This window comes from Trichosurus vulpecula, chromosome 4 (genome assembly GCF_011100635.1).
Source record: "Trichosurus vulpecula isolate mTriVul1 chromosome 4, mTriVul1.pri, whole genome shotgun sequence".
NCBI lineage: Eukaryota > Metazoa > Chordata > Mammalia > Diprotodontia > Phalangeridae > Trichosurus > Trichosurus vulpecula.
Window position 1 is genome coordinate 293,390,168 of NC_050576.1, and position 23,973 is coordinate 293,414,140.

Below are 23,973 nucleotides of genomic sequence, written 5' to 3' on the forward strand. Positions count from 1 at the left end.
ATCAGTCACGTAGCTGATTTTCCCGTTTTCCGAACTATTCAAATGGCTGAAGAATCAACCGTGAAGTGTGCTTGGCCCTATATATATATATTATCATTTTTGTCGGTGACTTGGACTTAGACATAGATGGCAGCATGACACAAAGCTGATAAAGATGACTAATAAACTGGATAATAGAGTCAAGAACAAAAATGTCTTATTTTCAGAGGACATCTCATCTTGTCACTTTTGTTAAGCAATGGAGAGGCCATTAAGACTACAAAGGCGACAGCTGTCTTTCTTAGTAAAACAGATAAAAGAACCTGCACAGGTTGTCCCCTTGCTTCTATGTTGCCCTAAGAAAAACTCACAGACCCAAAGGGTATAGGTGGTGTTACCATGCTTATGATTTTAACCCATGGCTTAAAGACTATTTACGTAAGATCCTTGTCTTCTCAAAGAGTGTCTGGAATCCTATGTCTCTTCTCTTGAATCTAGAAGCCAGACTAGTATCTCTCTTCTCTCCCAAGCTCTTGCCAATTCTGCCTCTGATGCAGAAACAGAGTGTTAAGTAATCAATATTTACCAGTGAGGAGATGTTTGTGCAAATTGATTTTGAGCCATGGATTACATAATATTAAAAGAACACTTGGGTAAAAGTGCCTAGCACAATGTCCAACATAATACAGGTGTTTAATAAATGCTTGTTAAATGAATGAATGGGTGGATGAATTCCCATTGCCTGTATAGACAAATTCAAACTAGAAGATCAGTTAGGAGGATTTTGGATAAAATCATAAATTGGTTTTTAAAGGGCGATATTGCATAGCCAGAATGGATTACTTGATAGAGTACTAGACGTAGAGTCAGGAAGATGTTCGTTCTTATTCTGCCTCAGACTTTTATATCTAATGCTGATTAAGCCACTTAACCTCTCAATGCCTCAGTTTCTTAATATGTAAAATGAATGGGGTTAGACTCAATGCTGTCTGATCTTTGAAACCTCTGGATAATCTGAAAGTACAAGTTTGTTTGGGGAATGAGGGATCCAGACCTGTGGTTTCATTGCTGTAGTGATGTGGCAACTCACTCTATCAATGCAGATTGGCAACTGTACTGTAATTTATAGTTCTAGAGAGTTGCCTGGGCAGAATTTGAACCCAGTTCTTCCTGTCTCCTATCCACTACATCAAGCTGCCTTCCCAAAGTTCAATCTTCCAAAGTTCCAACAATCCTACTCAAAATTTCCCACTACATGATTCATTCTGCTCTCTGCATACAGTCTCGTTTGTAGTCTTAATAATTCATGTTGCATATTTCCTAATTTTCTCAAGTGGCATTTTCTGGACTCTCCAAAATGCACAACTTTACCATAGGAATCACAATGCAGTTTTCCAAATCCAGGAGTTAACTTGTTGGGATTCCCTACTGCCTGTCCGCCCTCCAAGTCATTTAGGAATATGCGCATTCACGTGCTTTTGCTCCTGAGTCAGCCTCAATGCAGACATAGCTCAGCCTCAGCAGTTTCTATAGGGACAGAACTCTAAATGAAGTCAGTCCACTCATGAAAACATGAGTTTCTATATGGCTGCATAGGGTGAGAAGCTGGCCCATTGTGCCCAGCACCATAATGGCTCTGCTGACTTCAATAGCTTTCAGTGGGAGAGCAAGGACAACTCGAAAGTACCAGAGAAAGCAAGAGGGAATTGCACAATGAACCCCCTGCCCTCATACTAGAAGGAAAAAAAAGAAAACATGAAAATCCCCTCCCTGTCCACCACACTGGGCCTCTTTTGTGTTGTTCTTGCCGATACAGCAACAGACTTGCTCTATATATACAAGCAGCTGCTGCTGTTCCACTGAACTCTGCATCGCCGCCAGCCAGACATGGGAAAGGTGAGCAAAGCTTAAGGATGCCATCAAGTTACTGTTCTTGTTGTTCTTACATGAAGACCATAATTCCCAAGGCAATGCTCAATAGTCTCCTTAATGTTCATTTGCAGATCATCTTCTTTGAGGACCGAGGTTTCCAGGGCCGTTGCTACGAGTGTAGCAGTGACCATGCTAACCTCCAGTCCTACTTCAGCCGCTGCAACTCCATCCGAGTAGACAGTGGCTGCTGGATGATTTACGAGCTCCCCAATTACTCTGGGCACCAGTATTACCTGAGAAGAGGAGAGTATCCAGACTACCAGGAATGGATGGGCTTCAATGACTCTATCAAGTCCTGCCGGATAATCCCTTATGTGAGTTTCATTTCATGTTGGGTGACGAGTTAATATCTGTGGCCCTGGGTTCATATTTACAAAATGATTTCTATTTATTCCAACTTAGAAAAAAAGGGTCAGGACAGAGTTGGGGAATATTTGGGATTATAGGCTCATAGACATAGAGTTGACCTTGAAGAGCATTGATTTGCCCCCTTCTCATTTAATAAATGGGAAAACTGAGATGAAGTGAATTTCTTGAGGTTCGTTAGTGTTTGAAAAAGAGAATTGTGAATAGCTAAATAAACATTGACACTTTTTTTACTAAATGTATAAATATGACACTTATCATTTCAAATGCTTCAAAAGATATATGGTCTCAGTGGTATGGGTACTTCCTCCACAGTTGCATATCACAGCCCCACCATGCCTTGGTAGACAGTTTCATGAGTTACTATGGTTTACCATTTCCTTCTCCAGCTTATTTTGCAAACAAAAAAAAAATCATCTGGTATTTTTGACCTTGGCTAGGCTGGACCCCATCATGACAGAAGCAATATGTTGTCAGGCTTCTACTCGAAGCCTTTCTAATTTGGGAAGACCTGTTGGCACAGCCTTTAAGATTCAACATGAGCTTTGCATCATGTTTATAGGATCACAGACCTAGAGCTGGAAGGAATATCAGAGGCCTCTTCATTTTGCCAATGAATAAACATTCAGAGAGGTTAAGTGACTTGCCCAAAGACACAAAGCTAGTAAACATTAGAAGCTCTCAAAAGAAATTAGATGAGTCTAGCAGAATCTGTTTTTCACCAAACCATGATGAATTGCACCCATGACTCCGGTGCCTTCTAGAGGCTTCTAAGTTTAACACCATCGAAGGCACCTGAGTCATGGGTACAATTCATCATGGTTTGGTGAAAAACAGATTCTGCTAGACTCATCTAATTTCTTTTTGTGATAGAGAAACAAAACAAGGGTTTCAGATAAAGTAGCAGAAATGCAAGATGCCTTGACTTTAGCTGTTCATTCCCCTGTGATGTGCTTGTCAAGGACATGGGAGAATATAGTTTAGATCTGTAAGGAGTTTATTTCCAAGATGTAGTTACTAAGGTTCATGTCAGTATGGGGAAAAATTTATTTTTATTTTGTCTTCACTTTAGTGTTACTTTTAATTTTTTTTTTAAATTTTTGATGGGGACAAAACTATACTCTTTCTATTTGCTGATTGTAATAAATTATGTGGAGGGGATTAACAGACTGGAGAAACAAAATTCAGGTTGGAAAATGGGCTATTGTAAATAGGGTAAAGTTGACCAGAGAAAAATCAAAATAATTCATTTGGGCAAAAAAACCAAATGCATGAATCTTAATGTAAAAAAAACCCCAGGATATGAGAGATATAACTGACCTCTTGTAAGGGATAGTGACAGGATTGGTGATTTCTTTGATGAAGGGAGCTTCTGTGAGGAACATCCTTTTTTAATATAAGTTGGCACCATCTCCGCAAGAGAGTTGCCTAGAACACTGAGGAATTAAGTGACTTGCCCAAGATCACAAGGTCTATGTGTCAGAGACAGAGGTTAAACCTAGGCCTTCCTGGCTTTCAGGCCTGAATGCTACCCGTTACACTGCATTGCCTGTCAAATGGTAGGGAATTATTAAATATTAAATTGAATTGAAGGAAGGAACTGTGGGACATAATCCTCTTTATACACTCAGCATATGTACTTGCAACATTCAATATCTCAAAATGAAAAGCATTTCACCTCTGTATTTCATTTTTTTTCTGCTATATCAAGGAGAGTTTTTTAAGGCAGAGGTCTCCTGACTGTCAGTGCTTCCTAATCAGACTTGTCTTTAAGGTTGTTGTTCAGTCGTGTCTGACTCTTCATGACTCCAATTGGGGTTTCCTTGGTAAAGATACTGGAGTGATTTGCCATTTCCTTCTCCAGCTCATTTTATAGATGAGAAACTGAGACAAATGGGGTTAAGTGATTTGCCCAGGGTCACACAGCTAGTAAGTGTCTGAGGCCAAATTTGGACTCAAGAAGATGAGCTTTCCTGACTCCAGCCCTAGCACTCTATCCACTGGGTTAAATGATTTGCCCAGAGTCACACAGCTAACAAGTGTCTGAAGCCGGATTTGAACTCAGGTTTTCCTGACTCCAGGCCCTGCACTTTGTCTGCTGCCATCTTTAATGCTAGCTTTAGGTAAAATAACACCATAGTGGAAGGAAAAAAAAACATCTGAGGGCAAGAAAGACAGCATGTTTTAGAAACCCTTACTTGCCTCATGCAGACAGACACAGGCTAATTATGTGACTCCTTCCTGAATCTAGACAACACCTTTCAGTTTATTTCTCATCTTCTCTTGCTATTTCCCCTTACAACAGACTGGCTCCCATAGGATGCGGCTGTATGAGAGAGAAGACTACAAAGGTCAAATGATGGAGCTCACCGATGACTGCTCTTGTGTCCACGATCGCTTCCATCTGAATGAAATATACTCTCTCAATGTCTTGGATGGCTGCTGGGTCCTCTATGAGATGCCCAACTATAGAGGAAGGCAGTTCCTGCTGAGACCTGGCGAATACAGAAGATACCTGGACTGGGGAGCCATGAATGCCAAAGTGGGCTCTCTGAGAAGGGTCATAGATGTGTACTAAATTAAATTGTCTCTTGAAATCACTGATATAAAAACAAAATAAATATGTAGATTGTATTTCTGGCACATTTGGCTTTAATTGTCCCTTTTTTAATGACATTATTTAATGCATCTCTGAGGGAAAAAAAATATCACCTGGAAGGCAACCCTTCTAGTAATGAGCTTCTCTGAATTCAGATAGGCTTATTCCTGAACTTCAGGTACCAGGTCTGGTCAGGATCATCCTTGAAACCTCACCAGCTTCATAACCTGCTAGAGCTCTCAATTCATTGACATGGATTTTGAGAATTTATGGTTTTCTCAACACCACAACGAGCCACAGGGATAGGACTTTTGTGGACTACTTGAGTACTAATGGAAACCTCGCAGGAGAAGTCTGCAACCTCAAGATAATGTAGCTGTGAAAGGCATTTGTTGTATATTTTATTTTAGTGTATATTGTACATGTTGGGTAACAATGTTCACTGTGTACTCACAATGTACAACATACGGTCCTAGGCCATAGGCAAAGAAGGGACTGGTGAAGGAAGGAGAGGACAAAGTCTGTGTCTTCAGAAAAAAATTGACTCTAATGGAGGAAGAGAAGACAGAATAATTCATGTTTACATAGCACTTCAAGATTTGCAAAGTGCTACCCGGGAAGCAGGCAGCATAAATATTATCATCTTCATTTCACAGAAGAGGAAGCTGAGGCACTGGGAAGCCATGACTTACCCATGACCACAAAACTAGTATTTTTATGAGGTATGATTCGAACTCTAGTCTCCTAACTCCAAGCCCAGAGTTCTAGACACTATACCAAGTTGTATTTTATGCAAATGAAAATATTAAGAAAACAAATACTTTACTAAAATGATAAATACAGCTATATAACTAATCATAACTGGACACAATGCTAGTGGGTGATCAGATTCCCATGAGATTGAAAGTTTCATGGAATATGGAAGCATTAAAAGGAACTTTGACCTTTAACATCAAGCCCAGGTTATTAAAATGTCGCAATACACTTTATTCAAATTAAACATCACAATCAGTCAACTTCAGATTACTCCAGGACTTGATTATCCACTTTGTAGATTATCCACAATTGACATTTAATTTCTTTCATTTTGCACATCTCTAGGCCCTTTATGATTGAGGGTCCCAAATTCCAAGTCTAAGTGCTCTTTCTATATTGCCATATTTCCTCCAACAGAACCTTATATATCATTTTAAATTAATATATGCTACACAAACTCCTTAAAAAACCCAAATATTCAGGAGAGCATAGTGCCTTACTCAAAAGAGTTCAGCCTAATAATTCACTCAGGAAAACCAAATGAATGAAGACTATCTATTGTTCAGACTATATATAATATGCCACCTATAGTGCTCTGTCAAACATATACTAGGACAAATATTTATGTACAATGAACTGGATCATAATTGAACAGGACAGAAAAAGTAGGCTAGATTCCATTTTGGTAAATTGTACACTATGCTTTTTTTCAAAAAATAAATTTTGGTGACATATTTTCTTTTAGCATTGCCTAAATTTCTCCTGGCATCCTTTCCATACCTCTTCTAGTGAGCTATCCAATATAACAAAGTGTATTTTTTTTTTAAGAAAAAGAGAAAGTAGACCAAAACATCAGCAAAACTGATTAGAAACTTAAAAAAAATCTGAAAATATGAGCAATATTCCAGATGTGTGAACCTTCCACCTCTTCAAAGGAGTGGGGGAGTGTGTGTGTGGGCAGCAGGGGAGCAGGGTGAGGAGGGGAGAGGAAGTGTCTTCTCTACCATGGAACAACATGCTACTCCTGGGATAAGTTCATCACTTCTAAACTTACCGTCATGTTGCTAACTCAAGTCTTGATTGACTCCACCTCCTTCAGCTCTTCTTCTCCTCTGGTTAGAGGGCTGGAGAATGTAGTACTAAACTCTTCTCATTGCCTTCCTTTATATGAAAAAGAACCTGGATTCTTATATCATTTTACTTTGTATCTGCTGCACTCCCTGGTTTCAACCCCTTGGAACATGATGCTTCCATGCCACAAACCCCTTGGTGTTCTCTCCCTCCAACCCTGCCCCCCCCAACTTTCCTGCTTTCTTTGGTATGTCATCTCCCCCTTGAGATAATAAGCTCATTGAGGCAAGGACTATCTCTTTATTTATCGTATCATAAATAGTGCTTAGCACAGTGCTTGGCACATGGTAGGCACTTAATAAATGTTTATTGGATTGGATGGATTAGATTTTCATCTCTCTTTTTGTAATTCTGCAACATTCACTTTCAATTATTTTGTGGATATTGTTCCTTCCATTTAAATTGTTGTAGACATTGTGTATTTTGTTTTCTTGGCTCTGCTTACTTTACTCTGTATCAATTCGTGTAGATCTTTCTATTTCTTATAGCATAATAATATCCCATCATACTCATGTGACATAATTTGTTTAGTTATTCCCAATCAACAGAAACTGACTTTGTTAAAAATTAAAAAATTAAATTAAAAAAGAAATCTACTTTGTTTCCAGTTCTTTGCTAACATAAAAGTATTGCTATAAATATTATGGTATTTATGGAGACTTTCTTCTATCAATGACCTCTTTATAGTATATGCCTCGGAGGTACACTACTCTTAATGACCCCAAGCATCTACCTGAATCAAAGGGCCATCTTCTTGCTATAAATATTTTTTTTCCAATAATGCTATATGGCTTTGAGTCATGGAATACCACAGTCTATAAATAAAGTTGAGGGTCACCCAAAAGGCGGTGGAGAAACACATGGTGGGTTTGAGTAGGGTACAATGTATTACTAATGAAGAATCATGCAGGAGAAATGTTATAAAGGCTATGAGCAGAGAGACACATGGTCAGGACAGAGGTAAACTGTTCATGCTGAAGAGAAGTTTAAAAGAAAACAAAGGATAAGAACCCATGACTGTGTGAGGGTTGAGAGGAAAAGAAGGGTAGAGAAGTAGAAGCAGATTGCATCAAACCTAGAGTACTAATGCTGAACATACTCCTCTCTCACCACCATCTTCTTCATAAAGAGGGGGCAGGAATTCAATAGAAGGGAATATATGAGAAGATGTAGTGAAAAACACAATTAACAATAATTATTGTGAATGGTAACAAGATAAACTCAACTATAAAATGGAAGAGGGTAACAAAAATGGAATGGAAAGCAGATCCAACAATATGTTAGATAACCAATGGACACACTACATATTTCAACTCTATTCACATATATCAAGAGATCTATCAGAAGGCACAGAGAACATTGAATGGACATGGAGAAGAATCATATTATATAAGTTCCTTGATGTCTCCTGAAGTCAGTAGTTTCTATTTGTTCTGTTGTTATCTTCAGGGAGTTTGTTTCTTAGGTCAGGTTTTGCACCTGTTTTTCTAAGCTATTAATTTTCTGTCCAAATATTGCTGTTATTTTTATCTAGTATTCTCATTTGATTTTTAAAGTCATTTTAAATTTACTTATACTTTTGCTTCATCTCTTCCAAGAATTTTAGTTGAACTTGTGTCCAAGCTGCATTTCTCACTGAAGCTTGGTTGGTAGAAGTTTTAAAGTTGTTCTCTTCTTCTGGTTTGTGTCTTGAGAGTCTCCATCACCAGCTCTAGGTATTATCAAGTTCTTTTTTTGTCTGACCAAACTTAATACCTATTTCCTGACTTTGGACTTTTGGTTAGGTCCAGAGCCTGTGTAATTCTGGAGGAAAAGTCAGAAATAAGCTTATGTCCTCTTTGGTTTTTCTACAACCTTTTTTTAGAGGGCAGGGTGGGGTGCTAAGTGTTGTATATCTCCAGGAGCTTGAGAACAGCTCAGGTTGAGGAACTGAAAATTTTCAGTGCTCCCAAAGTAATCTGGTCCAGGGCAAAGTCTGATTATTGCCCTCTTGATCTGTGCTCTGCAAGTTTCTGACCTGGGTTTGGGTCTGAGCAACTCATCTTTGAGCTTGCCTCTTGTAGTTCCAGTAACTTTATGCTGCCACTTAGAAAGTTCTACAGGTTTAGAACTCTAGGTTCCCTTTTGATCTGGGATTTCTGCCCTGGATTATTCCCTATGAAGGTTTCAGACTGTGCTGGGGGATGGAATGGAGACCCTAATCGGCAGCTAGGGTTACAACTACACAGCTGCTACTTGCTTCTGAACTTTATCCTTCCTCAGTACCCAGTCTAGGTCCCAAGACCACTCCTCACCCTAGAATACCACCCCAAGGCATAGATCTCCTTCTCAGTCTGCCCTGACTGGTGACCTCAAGCTGGATAGTGAGTGACTGAACTACAGTTGGCATCTGTTTCTGCAGCCTGCACACAGTTGGACTGATCCACGTGGATATGGGAATTCTTCTTGCCTTGGCACATTTCCTTGGTTCTCTTTAAGTTCCTACTTCACAATATACTTTGTGATGTCATCCTAGCTAGACATGGTCAGTGTCCCAGCCCATTATTATCTGTCTCCCTATGCTGACCTGGGCTAGAAAAATGACTCACTGTGATTTTTCTTGGATTTCTCCGTCACTACTCTGTCCATCTAGTGCATATGCTAGATCTTTGTGGAAGAACTGTAGTGGGGAATGTGGTTCTACTTTTTCCCTGCTACTCTGCCATGTTGGCTCAGTCCCTAGAGACATATATCTTTCAGAAATGGTCAATAAGGGAATTTGTTTTGTTTGGATTTTACAAGGGTTTTTACATTTTTTTCACTCTAATGAAGGGAAGGTGGAAAGGAGAGAGAATAGATTTTTTTCACTAAAAAGTAAAATAATTTTTTTAGTTAATATAATCATATTACATATATTTCTATACACTCTTTTAACTCATAATAAAACACTACTTAAAACTTTAAAAGGGATAAGAGTTGCATTTATTTTATCAAGCTTATGCCATAATGTAAAAGTTTCAATTTTATCCTTTCAGTCATGCATAGTAATGCTTAAAGGTGCAACAAGAAAACCACATTAGAGATCAATGTAGAAAGAATACTGGATTTGTAATCAGAGGACCTGGATTTAAATCCCAGCTCTGCTATTTGCTAGCTATGTCACATCATCTCTCAGGGTCTTAGTTTCCTCATCTGGAACATAAGGACCTTGGATTAGAGATGTCTGAGGTCATTTCCAGTTCTAGATCTTGGTTTTGCAAGAGTCATTATCTTATAAATGTATCTGACTCAAGGCTGAATGTTGGCTGTTAATATAATCACAAGCCCTTGAGACAGTCCTTCACTAGGAAATATTGATGGTTTCGTCCTGGAAAATTTGTTATGGATGGATGAGCCGACAGCCAGATATTAGTTTACATTGTAAACTAATTACATCTGCCACCAGCTAGGTGGCACCATAGTGCACAGAGTGTCAGCCTGGAGTCAGGAAAACCCATCTCCCTGTGTTCAAACATGGCCCCAGACACTTACTAGTTACATAACCCTGGGCAAGTCACGTAACCCTGTTTGCCTCCGTTTTCTCATCTATAAAATGAGCTAGAGAAGGAAATGGCAAACCACTCCAGTATCTTTGCCAAGAAAACCTCACAAAGAGTCAGACATGACGGAAATGACTGAACAGCAACAAACTTACTGAAGGGCCATTATGTAAAAAGGCTAGTCTGGGCCTTGTAGAAGATCCAAAATAAAATAAGACAGAAAAGGTCTCAGTTAGGAAGCTTTACACACAAGGCAATATGGTATAAGTGAACCATGAGTACAGATTGTAAGAGTTCAATCCTACACACTGCCCTCCAAATTATGAAGGGTTCCTGCTGCTTCAGCAGAACTATTGTAAATGATTAACCAAAGATGCTGGAAATCACAAGACCGGCCCAACCTTTGGGAGATTTGCTGACAATGAATACAGCACTAGGACTTTAGAATAGACTAAAGGAACAGTTCGTGGTGGTAGGTCTTAAGCATTCTAAAGTAAAACAAACAAACAAAAACCTTTCTCTTAAAAAAAACTTGACTGGAAACTCTGCAGTTGTATTCCTTTTTTCACTGATTCCCCTATGACATGAAGGACCCACATACTTTTAAGAGAATTTTGACTTGGTTTATTGCCCCCACCTAGAAAACCTGGGACCTTTTCATTATACTCTCTCATTATACTCAGATGTCTTGTTTGTAGTCAGACTATTTGCAATATTATAGAATAATGTTTCATGAAAATTTGGTGACACAAAATAGAAATCATAGAATGTGCATTTGTCAGTTCCAAAGAAATAGATACCCAGAATACGCACACACACACACACACACACACACACACACACACACACACACACACTTTAAGTCCTATCTTGGTTTCTGTTACCTTAAGCTTAGGGCATATATAGATTCAATTTCTTGCCCAGAGTCATATAATCTTTATTTGCCAGAGGTGGGATTGAACCCACTTTTCTTGAATCTAGCCCCCTATCCACAAGCCACTCCACACAGCCTTTTTACTATTTAGTCTTTCAAAATAATCACCAATGAGAATAATCCAATGGCAGGAAAACAGGCTTTACAATTTTAGGGGATGGAACTAGATCATGGTTCTATTACTTTCTACTCTGTGAATTTGGGCAAGTCATTTTTCCCATCTGAGATTCAGCTTCTCATCTGAAAAATAAAAGATTAGACTAGATGAGATAGAAGATATCTTCTAGCTCGAATTTTGTTGTTCCTTCAAATCCTGATTTTTCTTTCATTTTTTCATGTGCTCTCTCTCTCTCTCTCTCTCTCTCTCTCTCTCTCTCTCTCTCTCTCTCTCCCATTTTTATCTATTTGCTATCATCCAAGTTTCTATTTAATCAGCCAAAAAACAAATTCTTATTGAGAGACTGTTATATATTCAGCACTTTGCCACCTAGAGTGGGAAAATACAAAATAAGTATGATGCAGTCTATGCCTTCGAGAAGCTTAAAATTCATTTGAGGACACAAGAAAAACACATACGGAAGGATAACAAACAATATAATATAGTTGATAATTAAGCACTGAATCATGCCATATTAGTACCATAACCGTTCCATGGAGAGTTGGAATAATAGAAGACTTCATGGAAGAGGAAGAACTTAGGTTAGTTCTTAAAAACTGGGCAGGTTTGAAAAAAAATAAAGAGATGAATAGGAAGAGAATTGTAGGCCAGGTCGTATTCAGGCTCTTCTGGTAGTTCAGTTTTGAGACTGAAAGAAAAAAATGAGACAATTACAGACCACTTAACAATTAATAAAAAGAGGTTTCCTAAATGATTGCATGGAAAGTATACTGATCAATAAAACACTGATTCAGGAGGATGCAGTCTCCCCTATCTCCATACATAGATGCATCTGAGTAGCGGGGTGTGATGAGGCAGTAGGACATTCAGCAAGTCTGATGTGCCTTTCTTATATCCTTAGGTAACTAGGAAGCCACACCAATACCTCAAGCTTTAATTCCCTAGACCAGGGCTGTCCAAAATGCGGCCTACCTACAAGCAAAGAAATTTACTTAAATGGTTTAGTAAACGAAGCTGAGTTACCTCAAATCTCTCACTAAAATGGTATATCAAAATATATTGTCTATTGTTTCAATAAAAACCTATGGTTGGACAGCCCTGCCCTAGACCAAGCAAATCTTGGATATATAACTTTCTTGCCTTTCAAGACAAAAACAAAGAAACAAACTGGTCTAGTCTACATGGTAAGGACCCTGGTAGATACTGTTCCTATCACAGAGGGTATCCTGGGGAATAGATTCCTTCAGCAGAGGCAATTAGGTAGTACAGCAGTTAGAGAGCTGGACCTGGAGTGAGGAAGACCTGTATTCAAACCCTGCCTCCAACCCTTACCAGCTATATGATCCAGGCCAAGTTGCTTAACAGCTGTCTGCCTCAGTTTCCACAACTGTAAAATGAAGATAATAATAATACTTACATCCCAGGATTGTGGTGAGGATCAAATGAGATAATATTTGTAAAGCCCTAAGCACCATGCCTGGCACATAGTACGCACTTAATAAATGATTTTTTCCTTCTTTCCTTCCCTTCCTTCCATTGGTAGGTGATCAGGAGCTGACTGTTATATAGGCAAAATATGAGAAATTCCTCTTGATTGATAAACCCTCAAAAATTAACCATTAAAAATAATTTAAGGTTTTTGGAGTAAATAATTTCTACTCCCAACATTTCTTTACTTAAGCAATATAATAAGGGCTACAATATTTCCTCTGTCCCATTCCCTTTTCTAAACCTGCCATTTCTATACTATCTACCTCCAACGAACTCCAAAGCACTTATGTCTGCAATGGTATAAGCCTCGAATGCACCAGAGAGAATGGCAGCAATGCATACAATGAATGGCACTGATAATATAGGGTGAGGGGAAAAAAGGGAAGAAATCCCCTTACTGGTCACATTCAACGGCTTTTGTGCTGCTACTGCAGACCTAGCAAAAGCCCTGTGGGGTATATATATAGGAGGACCCATCACAGCCGACTACTACACTGACTTCTGTATCTAGAGGGCACCAAACATGGGAAAGGTGAGTGAAGGATAAGGGTCAGTTAACCTGCTTTGTTGGAATGTTTTCTTGAGTTGATTCTTTTGCTTAAATGGTGTTTTCCTGGTACAGATCATCTTCTACGAGGACCGGAACTTCCAGGGCCGCTACTATGAGTGTAGCAGTGACCACCCCAATCTTCAGTCCTACTTCAGCCGCTGCAACTCTGTCCGGGTCGACAGTGGGAGCTGGATGATCTATGAGCACCCCAATTACTCAGGTTGTCAGTACTACCTGAGGCGGGGCGAGTACCCTGACTATCGAGAGTGGATGGGCTTCAATGACTCCATCAGGTCTTGCCGCATGATCCCTCAAGTATGTATTGCCTCATCTTGATTCTCCTATAAAGAAAAAGACATAGCTGGTACAGCAAAATATACGTACTAGACCATTTGGTTGAGTAATCAAAAGTGTGAAGCAATTAGTAGAAATTTGACAAATTAGACCAATGTCAAGGTCAACATGTTCTGATATATGACAACACCTATCACTCATGCTTATGCCAGACCTGACTTCAGGGACCAAAATGTTTGGTCCAGTGGGGAGCTCTACAGCAAAGAAAATTACATTTTTTTATTTTGAGGAATTCAATTGACAGAATCACAGAATTTCAGAGTTACAAGGGACCTATTGGCCAAGTAGCACAATTTACATATGAAAATAATTCCTCCTGTATGACTCCCAACAAGTGGTTTTCCAGCCTTTATTTAAGGACTTCTAAAGGCTTAACTGACAATAAAATAGATTCCATATTTGAATAGTCCTATAGTAGTACATTTATATAACAGAATCCAATAATCACATTATTACATATATTCAGGTCCATGGTGACTCAAGCCATATCCCTGAAAACACAATGTCTATGAGAGAGAGAGCCCAATCCAATCCCCAAAGCATTTATTCAGTGTTTGCTGCATGCAGGGCAAAGACAATGTAATGTAATGCAAAGACAAATGTGAAATAGTCATTGGGTCATAGATTTAGAGCTAAAGTGTAACTTAGAGGCTGCCAAGTCCAACCCCCTCATTTTATAGATGAGGAACTATAGAAAAGATAAGTCACTTTCCCAGGGTTATGCAGCTGATAAGTGTCTGAGATGGAATTTGAACTCAGGTCTTCCTGACTCTGAGTCCGTTATTGTATCACGCTATACCATCTCTCAAATAGCTTAAAGGATCAGAGAAGTAGAGAGGGGACCTCTGAATAATGTTGGTATTCATAAACTAGACCCTTATCTTATAGGCCAATTAAGTTATATCATGCTTTTATGATTTATATTCATTGTGTTTTCAAGGATATTCTTACCATTGGACCTGAATACATGTAATTATATTCTGTAGAATCATTGTATTTTGCTATATAGACATAGGATTATTCAAATATGGAATCTATTTTATTGTGTTAAGCCAGTATCCATTTGGGAAGACTGGGAAATGCATAAAATGACTCTAAATGAAGGATGTTTAATAGTTTATTTTTCCTTTCTCTTTTGTGCATCAAACCAGTTTTCTGGTTCTCACAGGATTAGGCTGTATGAGAGAGATAACTACAAAGGCCTAATAGCAGAGCTCACCGATGATTGCCACTGCATCCAGGATCGATTCCATCGCAGTGAAATATACTCCCTCAACGTGCTAGAGGGTTGCTGGATTCTCTATGAAATGCCCAACTACCGAGGGAGACAGTACCTGCTGAGACCAGGAGAGTACCGGACCTTCCAAGATTGGGGAAGCATGAATGCCAAAGTGGGCTCATTTAGAAGAGTTGTGGATTTTTGTTGAGATGCACTGTCTCTAAATTTATTTCATTTTAGAGTGAATAAAATAAATACTTTATGTGTCTGGCACTTAACTTGCCTTTTTCGTTTTTGTTCATATGATTAGTGCTCTCTCAAAGTGTCCAAAGGAATTGCATGAAAGATTTATTTTTGTAATTCAGAAGATTTTGTTAGGTCCCTAAATTACTTAGATCCCATAGTCCTTTAGTAAATCTGTGATTTTATTTGAGTGGTTCTTCCATCCATTGATGTATAAAAACATCAGTCTCTCCATACCTTCTCATCTTGGGTGATTCTTAGGTGAGAATTTCCCACAAATCCTCCACAGATAATTGATCCAAAGCACTGGAATCCTTCCTGTTATTCTCCCAACATGTTGCAGGACTGAGTATTAATGTGTTACTTGAGCTCACTCTCTGTTGTAATTCATTCTCACTACATCAATTGCTCTTTCTGATCATATGGGGCTTTGGCAATGTTTTTATACTCCCAATCATGTGTAAGCTGACAGCTTTAAGAGTAACTAAGCAGAGGAAGCAGGGTTGCATGGATTGCACGAGTGTGGGATGAAGCCTCACTTAGGGCTAGCTAGTGTGTAAACTCAACTGTTTGGGGAAATGAAAAGGAGAGAAGAATGAGGACAGACATGCCCTTGCATGTAGTAGGACCTCAATAAATGTTTGTTGTATTTGAATTTATTTAATTAGGATATATTAGCCTCAAGTAATTCATGTATTCAAGGTTCAAACCATCAGGTTGTAGGTAAAAATGGCCTACCTTTCTATGGTCATGAACCGGAGTCAGGAAGACCTAAGTTCAAAATCTCCCTCAAATATTTTCCACCTAATATAACTCTGAGAAAGTCACTTAACCTCTCCCAGCCTCAGTTTCCTTATCTGTAGAAATGGGATAACAATAACACCTACCTCATAGGGTTGTTATGAGAATCAAATGAGATGACATGTGCGGTGCTTTGCAAACCTTAAAGAACTATGTTAACGCTATTATTATTATTATTACCGTGTAATACTTAAAAGCACAGAAAGATTTAAAGAAATAATGATGCTCCAGATCATTAATAATAATAGAAATGCACCACATACACACAAAAATAAAATAACCCAGAGGTTTCACCTCACACTCCGAAAATCAGCAAAAATGACCCCAAAAATGGCCACAGTCGATTTCGGAGTAGTAGAAAGATAGGCACACTAATACATTGTTGATGGAGCTGTGAAACAGTACAAACATTTTGGAAAGCAATTCTGAATTACTCAAATAAACTGACCCAAGGGTGCATACCCTTCGAACTCCATTGCTGGGCTTATACCTCCAGAGAGTGATGGATAAGGGAAAAAATCCCCAAAATAGTTCCAGCAGCACTTTTTGTGATAGCTAAGAACTGGGGATAAAGGAGATGCCTGTCAGTTGGAGAATAGCTAAACAAATTATTGTACATGAATGTAATGGAATATTACTGTCACATAAGAAATGATATGTGTGATTAACGCAGAGAAGTATAGAAAGATTGATATGAATTAGTGCAACATAAAGTAAGCAGAGGCAAGAAAAGAATATACAAAGTAACTTTATTGGTGTTAAGTTGTTTCACTTGTGTCTGACTCTTCGAGAGTTTTTTGTGCAAGTAGATAGACTGCGAATGAAAATTTTGTAGCTTGATTTGAAAGCCAACACAGACAGTTATAGAGGGTTAGGAGAAAGCTGATAAGTAAGGAGGCCCAAAATGTGATAACTGGGGAAGAATACTGTCACTTTTAAAATCTTTGGCAGTGAATTAGCTGAAAATAATGAATCCCATAATATGAAGTGCTTGGAATAAATAGCCCTTGTGTAAATATAATATTTAAATAAATGAAATTATAAATTGAGCTTCTATATGATACTATTTTGAAAATAGATTCAGGTGTAATTGAATTTATTCTGGTCTCATTTTAAGTGAAATGTATCTCTACTAGAACTTACTATAGTATATGGATCAGGAAGCTTGTTAGCTGTGTGATTTTAAGCCAAGTTGCTCCAGTTACATGGTTTGTAACGTGATTAAAGATGTCTGACTAATTTTTTAACTCATTGTATTAAAAATATTGTTAGAAAAGTGAACTCTAATTCTTTTGGGCTATAGTCTTAATTGTTAAAAGACTGACATAAATATGTCATTAGAAAAACTCTTTAGCAATGTAGGAGATGGTTAAAGTGGTTTTCCGTGAAGTTGGCATAGCAAGGAACCCCTTAAAGTGTCCTTATCTGTGAAAGATAGTCCTAAAATCTTACTAGACCTGCTAATAGTTTAAAGTAACATTGAATGTTTGCTTTTGTGGCAGACGGGCAACTGAATAGGTTGTCAATATTTTAAGATTTCAAGATCTAGCCTCACGTTCAGGTTAATGTACAGTGTGATTTAATTTTAGTTGAGAACTAGAAATTGCAAAGCCAAAGATTCTTATTCTTATAAAAAAAAAATTAGTCTCTAACCATTGGATCATACTGTCTTAAAAAATTTCTGCAGTTTTGGTTAATGGTGAGATAAGGATCTTTAAGTTGTATCTACTCACCTTTCAGGATGGTCTGTAGGCAGCCCATATTATAAATCTATCACTATATAAATGCTGGAGTAGTCTGCCATTTCCTCCTCTAGTTCACTTTACAGATGAACAAACTAAGGTTAAGTGACTTGCCCAGGGTCACACAGTTAGTAAGTGTCTGAGGCTGAATTTGAACTCAGGTGTTCCTGACTCCAAGCCCAACATTTTATGCGCAGTGCCATGTACTACAACAATGTAAATGGAAGGAACAACCTTATACCAAAAAATCAAAAGGAAATGTTACAAAATTACAAAGATCAAGCTGGACTGAAATGAAGAACTATGAGAAGACAACCTGAACCCACTTCTTTGTGAAAGTGAGAGGTCCGTAAGTGTTACACGGTGCACATTTTTTTTCATATTTTTTCCATTATCAATAAGTTGGGCCGATTTTTTTCTCTCTCTAAAAGTTGCTATTTATCATATGGCAAAACTCTCTGGCAGGACTATGGTGATATAAGAAACAGAAAATGTCATTAAAATCTATTTTAATAAAAAGAAATTAATGATAACCAGATAAATTATATATATTTCAATAATTGCTTTATTGTTTTCAACTTCTGCCAATCTTTGTTCTTATTCACACTTTAAATAAAATGCTTCTTTAGTCACACATACACCAAACTATTCACAGCAACACTTTTTTAAATTTATTTTTTTTATTTTTAGTTTATAACAGTTCCACAAGTTTTGGGGTTCCAAATTTTCTCTCCCTCCCTCTCCTCCCCTTCCTCCCCCAAGATGGCATGTAATCCAATGTAGGTTCTACATATACCTTCACACTGAACTTATTTCCATAATAGTCCAGTTGTAAAGAAGAATTATAACCAATGGAATGAATCATGAGAAAGGAGAAACAAAACCAAAAAAGGAACGGGAAAAAAAAAAGAGAGAGCAAAAACTTTGCCTCAATCTGCATTCAGACTCCATAATTTTTTTCTCTGGATGAGCATAGCTTTTTCCATCATAAGTCTTTTGGAGTTGTCTTTGAACCTTGCATTGATGAGAGGAGTCAAGTCTATCAGAATTAGTCCTTACAGATACCATGTATCTGTAATCATGTATAATGATCTCCTGATTTTTCCGTCATAAGTCTTTTGGAGTTTACTTTGAACCTTGCATTGATGAGAGGAGTCACGTCTATCAAAATTAGTCCTTACTGTAATCATGTATAATGATCTCCTGATTCTGCTCCCCTCACTCAGCATCAGTTCATTTAAGTCATTCCAGGTTGTAATGAAATCCGTCTGCTCCTCATTTCTTACGGCACAATAGTATTCCATTACATTCATATACCACAATTTGTTTAGCCATTCCCTAATTGGTGGGCAACCCCTTGATTTCCAGTTCTTTGCCACCACAAAAAGAGCTGCTCTAAATATTTTTGTACATATAGGTCCCTTTTCCACTTGTATGATCTCTTTGGGATATAGTCCTAGAAGTGGTATTGCTGGGTCAAAGGGTATGCAGCAATATTTTTTTGGTGAGAATTGAAAACAAAGTAGGTGCCTACCAGTTAGGAAATGGCAACACAGATGGTGACATATGAAAGGAATGGCATATTACTACATCATAAGAAATGGAAAATATGAAGAATCGGAGAAACAAGAAGAATTAGATGAATTGATGCAGCATGAAGAAAGCAGAACCAGAAAAAGAATGTACATAAGTGCTGCAACAATGTAAACAGAAAGGACAACAACAAAAGAAAGTGAATACTATGCAATTAAAATGACCTAGGTTGGCTTAAGATAAGAATTCTCTTCTTTGTAAAACTAGGGGACCATGAGTCATTTACCATGTGTGTCAGGCACAGTTTATGCCTCAGTTTTGCTGGACTGCATTTTTCATTTTCTTCTTAATCTTTGTTTAAAAAAGAACAGCTTCCTATGGGGGTGGGGAGAATAGCGATACGTTCAGGAATGAAGGTGAGGCAAAAACAAGAGATATCAATAAAAATAGGATAATTTTTATAATAAAATGCTTGTTTTTAATTTAGTTTGCACTTCTTAACTTACAATCAAAAACCCTTCCTGAAAAATGTGCATAGCTTTGAGCTTCAGGCCATCTGAGCATCAGGAATACTTGTAGGTCCTTGCAGCTCTGGCCATGGAATCATTTTACAGAATGATTCCTGTGATTGCTGTCCTAATTTACAGCCTGCTACCGAACTAATTCCCCACCAATTTTAGCTGCTATCTATTTCAGAGCAACTCTCTCAGCTTTTTTTTTTTTGGTGCAGATATTCAAAGAGAAAGAGATTACAGTTAGACAGCATGCATGTAAAACCACAGGAAGCCCTATGACTGTCTTTCTGGTCAAAAGAGCCTCAGGTGGCAAGAATCCTACTCACACCAGCACTGATACAGGCACATTCTTGGAGGGGGGAGAGGTCCAGACAGTGTTCTCAAGGACACAGCATCTTCTGACTCTAGGGCTAGAAGTCCAAAGAGTGTTCTCAAGGACACAGCATCTTCTGACTCTAGGGCGAGATGCTATAATTCCCTAACAACATGTTTAAATGTTGGGTAATGTTGGAGGCAGCTAGGTGGTTCAGTGTATAGAGTGCTGGGCTTGTTGTCAGGAAGACCTGAGTTTAAATCCAGCTTCAGAACTTACTAGCTGTGTGACCCTGGGCAAGTCACTTAACCTCTATTGTCTTAATCCACCGGAGAAGGAAATGGCAAACCACTCTAATATCTTTATCAAGAAAACCCTGTGGACGGTATGGTCCATGGGGTCATGAAGAGTCAGACACAACTGAACAACTGAACAACAAAAAATGAAATAGTTGGAGATTATAAACACATCCACAAGGAATATGCTGAGGAATCCTGATAATTGTATCCCTCATCTGTACTGCCTAATTATGCTCCCAAGTCTCACCTGGCCATTTATATAATGCTTCAGGTTAATAAAGTGATTTTTTACACAACTCTGTGAGGTACATGGTATTATTGTGTTCATTTTACAAATGGGGGAAAGGATTCAGAGAGATTAAGTGACTCACTGGTATTCATACAGCCAGTAAGTATTTTAAAATTCACTAAGCTTGTCATACCCCTTCATACGATGATTCCACTCTTTGGTGTGCACCCTGGGGTGGGGGGAGGAGATCAAAGACAGGAAAGAAAGGAAGAAAAGAAGCAAGCACTTATCTGTGCGTACTGCTGTGCCAGACACAGTGCTAAGTTTTACAAATATCTCATTTGATCCTTATAACAACCCTAGGGGGTATGGGTGGGAAAGGAGAAAAGCATCATATATCAAACTTAACAAGTCCAAAACAGAACTCAGAAACTTCTCTTTTCCCCACAAACCCACCCATCTTCCAAGTGTTCCTATTTCTATCAAAGGCACCAACATCCTCCCACTCTCCCAGATTTCTAACCTTAGCATTACCCTTGACTCCTCACTCTCCCTTCCCACACATATCTAATCAGCTGCCAAACCTTGCTATTTCTTCCTCCAAAGATGTGGATGCCAAGAAGATACCCCCTGGTCCTTAATTGTCAACTCTAATAATGTCTTCCAGATGATTTGATCATAACCTTGAGAGGATACCCTTTCCTGTTTGAATCAAAAGCCCCTATTGTCACCTCCAGGATTGGATGATTTTCTTAATCCTGAGATAAACTGAGCTGGCTTTGAGCTAAAATATATCCACAACACTGAAAGTACCCTTCACTAATTCCCTTGGACTCCTCTGACCCGTGACAGAATTTTGGGCTTGAATCACAGTACTTGACTAGGAAATGCTAGTTTTAATTAGTGGTCTTTAATTGTGGATTTCTAGCAATCTTAACCCTTCTCTTGTGCTCACCCAGTTACTACATTAATTCAGGTCCTCATTATCCTGCCTCGATAATTCAGCAGCCTCTAAACCGGTCTCCCTTCCTTAAAGCCTCTCCCGCACTCCGTCTATCCTCCACACTGCTGCCAAAGTGATTTTCAAAGGTACAGATTTAATCATATCACTCCCCTACTCAATAAACTTGTTTCTCTCTATTTCCTCTGCAATAAAAATATACATTCCTCTATTTGCCTTTTAAACACCCTTCACAATCTAGTCCCAGCATATCTTTCTGGGCTTATTACACATTACCTCTCTTCCAGATCTCTGTAATCCATCCCAACTGGCTTTCTCTCCATTCCTCACATGACCCTCCATTTGCTATCACCAAACCTTTGCATTGGCTATCCCCCGTGCCTATGTAGGGAACAAATCTCTGTAGTCAGAGGGAACATCTAAGGGCTTAACTGCATTGGCACCATGGGAAATGTAGTTCAGTTTCTCAGAGTCAGTGTAGTCTTACCAACTCGGGAAGAGATGGGCTCTAACATGCACTTTGGGCCAGAATGAGTAGGATTACACTGATCTGGGCAATCAGAACCAATGAGTGAAGATCAATAGAAGGGAGTGGTCACAGAATGCAGAAATGGAAGATGCTAGAAATGGAAACTGGACATAAGAGTTGAGACACAAGTGTTCCTTGCTCCTGCTTCACTAATCTTAAGAATTTGTCTGGGAAATAACTGACTGTGCCTACCCCAAGACACTGTTGGTGAATTCACTTCTGTTTTCCCTCTGCTTTATTACCATATAGTCTTAAGTATTGTCTATCTACTTTTTAAAATCTTTTTTTTATTTTAGATTTGAATACTAAAACTTAAAAACAAAATAAGAAAAGAAAAAACATGTCATGTGCACAGCAGAATGTAAGAGAGGATTCAAAATATATAGCAATAAATTTCCATTTCAAGAAAACCTATATATTAAATACTACATATTGTATTGAAAGCTGTCCATCTTTCCTTTGCGTCCTTGTAGGTTCTCTTTTGTTTTCTGCTGTACACTTTTTACTTTGTTCTTTTTTCCCCTTTCCTCCCCCTCTTCTCCTGCTACAATTAAGCATGGATATATTTACATAGAGATGCTGATATACACATATATACATATACATACATACATACGTACATATATAAACATAAAATTTTCCTAAGAGATTCTGCTCCTAATCTTTGTTTTAATGTTTGTGCACGTCTCTTATTTCCTATCCCTCCTGAGTCCTCTACTGAACTTTTACCATGTTTTCTATCCTCTTAAGTGGCTTACCTGCAATTTGATAGTGCTTCAAAACTTTTTGATCCATGTAACATTAAGACCAAACCTTAATTACATTCTTAATGTGTGTCATGCATAGAAAGCATGGGTGGAGGGTCAGGGGAGCCACTGACTATTTGAATACATAGAATTTAATGGGCGAGAGACTCTATCTGTACTGGCATCCAGAGGTCATGGCTTGGAGGGCTCTGAGTTCCCACGATTTTTGCTAATAATCTGCATTTTACTTTTCTAGCTTCAAAGTAAAGAATCCTTAGGTGTGGGTCAAAATTTACCCCTGGGTTTAAATAGGGAGTTAATCTTTTTATTTGCAGCAGTCTGGGTCACATTGACTTTGGGCTAGTAATCACCACCTCCATATCAGAGAAGGGGGAGGGATGAAATGAAAGAGAAGGAGAGGTCAAAGAGAAACCTCTGGCCAAAAGGTACACTGAAGAAAGAGATAGACAGAAACAGTCTGGCATAATCTACTCCTCCCTTTTCCAGAAGGAAGGAGAGAAAGTCCTCAGACACTGCCCTCCACAGTGATACCTGGTGTTTACACCTGGAGTGCATTTATTTCTCAGTTCTGCCTAATAGAATTCCTTTCTTCCTTCAAGATGCAGCTCGTGAACCACTTTCCACATGAATCCTCTCCTGATCCCCATGACTTCCCTTCTCCTCTGTAGTCAGAGGGAATCTCTGACTACATTTAACTATTTTATATTTATTCACTTTATAATTATTCTATCAATCATTCTCACTGTAGTGTGGATGGTTAGAATGCTTTCATCATCATCATCATCATACATTTATGTAGTCAATTACAACAACTCTGTGAAGTAGCTAATTCAAGTATTATTATACCCATTTTTCAGAAACTGAAACTCATATAGGTGAAGTAATTTGCCAAGGGTCATACAGTTAAATCATAGGATTATTGATTTAATGCTGAATGAGACATTAGGCATCATCTAATCCATAGGTTCCCAAAGTGGGCAATACCACTCCCTGGGGTGCTGGAATGATCCAAGGAGGAGGTAGTAGCCTTAGGTGCAATTGAAGGGTGTTGAATAAAAACAGGGGGCAGTGGAAGCATAAAGAAAGAAGAGAAG

The 23,973-nt window shown here is 38.5% G+C and overlaps 2 protein-coding genes across 2 annotated transcripts; both read left to right on the top strand.

The window, feature by feature from the left end:
• The first annotated feature begins 1,795 nt into the window (after positions 1-1,795).
• On the top strand, positions 1,796-4,855 carry LOC118847822 (gamma-crystallin D). The gene is made up of 3 exons (XM_036756457.1): positions 1,796-1,875; positions 1,983-2,225; positions 4,583-4,855. Exons 1-3 carry the CDS (start codon positions 1,867-1,869, stop codon positions 4,853-4,855), a joined length of 525 nt encoding a protein of 174 aa, XP_036612352.1. The 5' UTR covers positions 1,796-1,866.
• Positions 4,856-13,347: 8,492 nt separating this feature from the next.
• LOC118847828 (gamma-crystallin D-like) lies at positions 13,348-15,155 on the top strand. Its single transcript, XM_036756467.1, has 3 exons — positions 13,348-13,356; positions 13,447-13,689; positions 14,880-15,155. The coding sequence occupies exons 1-3, from the start codon at positions 13,348-13,350 to the stop codon at positions 15,153-15,155; spliced, it is 528 nt and encodes a 175-aa protein (XP_036612362.1).
• Positions 15,156-23,973: the final 8,818 nt, after the last annotated feature.

Coding starts and splice junctions, on each gene's coding strand:
- LOC118847822 (XM_036756457.1), top strand. Junction 2,226..4,582: donor CCTGCCGGATAATCCCTTAT/GTGAGTTTCATT, acceptor CCCTTACAACAG/ACTGGCTCCCATAGGATGCG.
- LOC118847828 (XM_036756467.1), top strand. Junction 13,690..14,879: donor CTTGCCGCATGATCCCTCAA/GTATGTATTGCC, acceptor GCATCAAACCAG/TTTTCTGGTTCTCACAGGAT.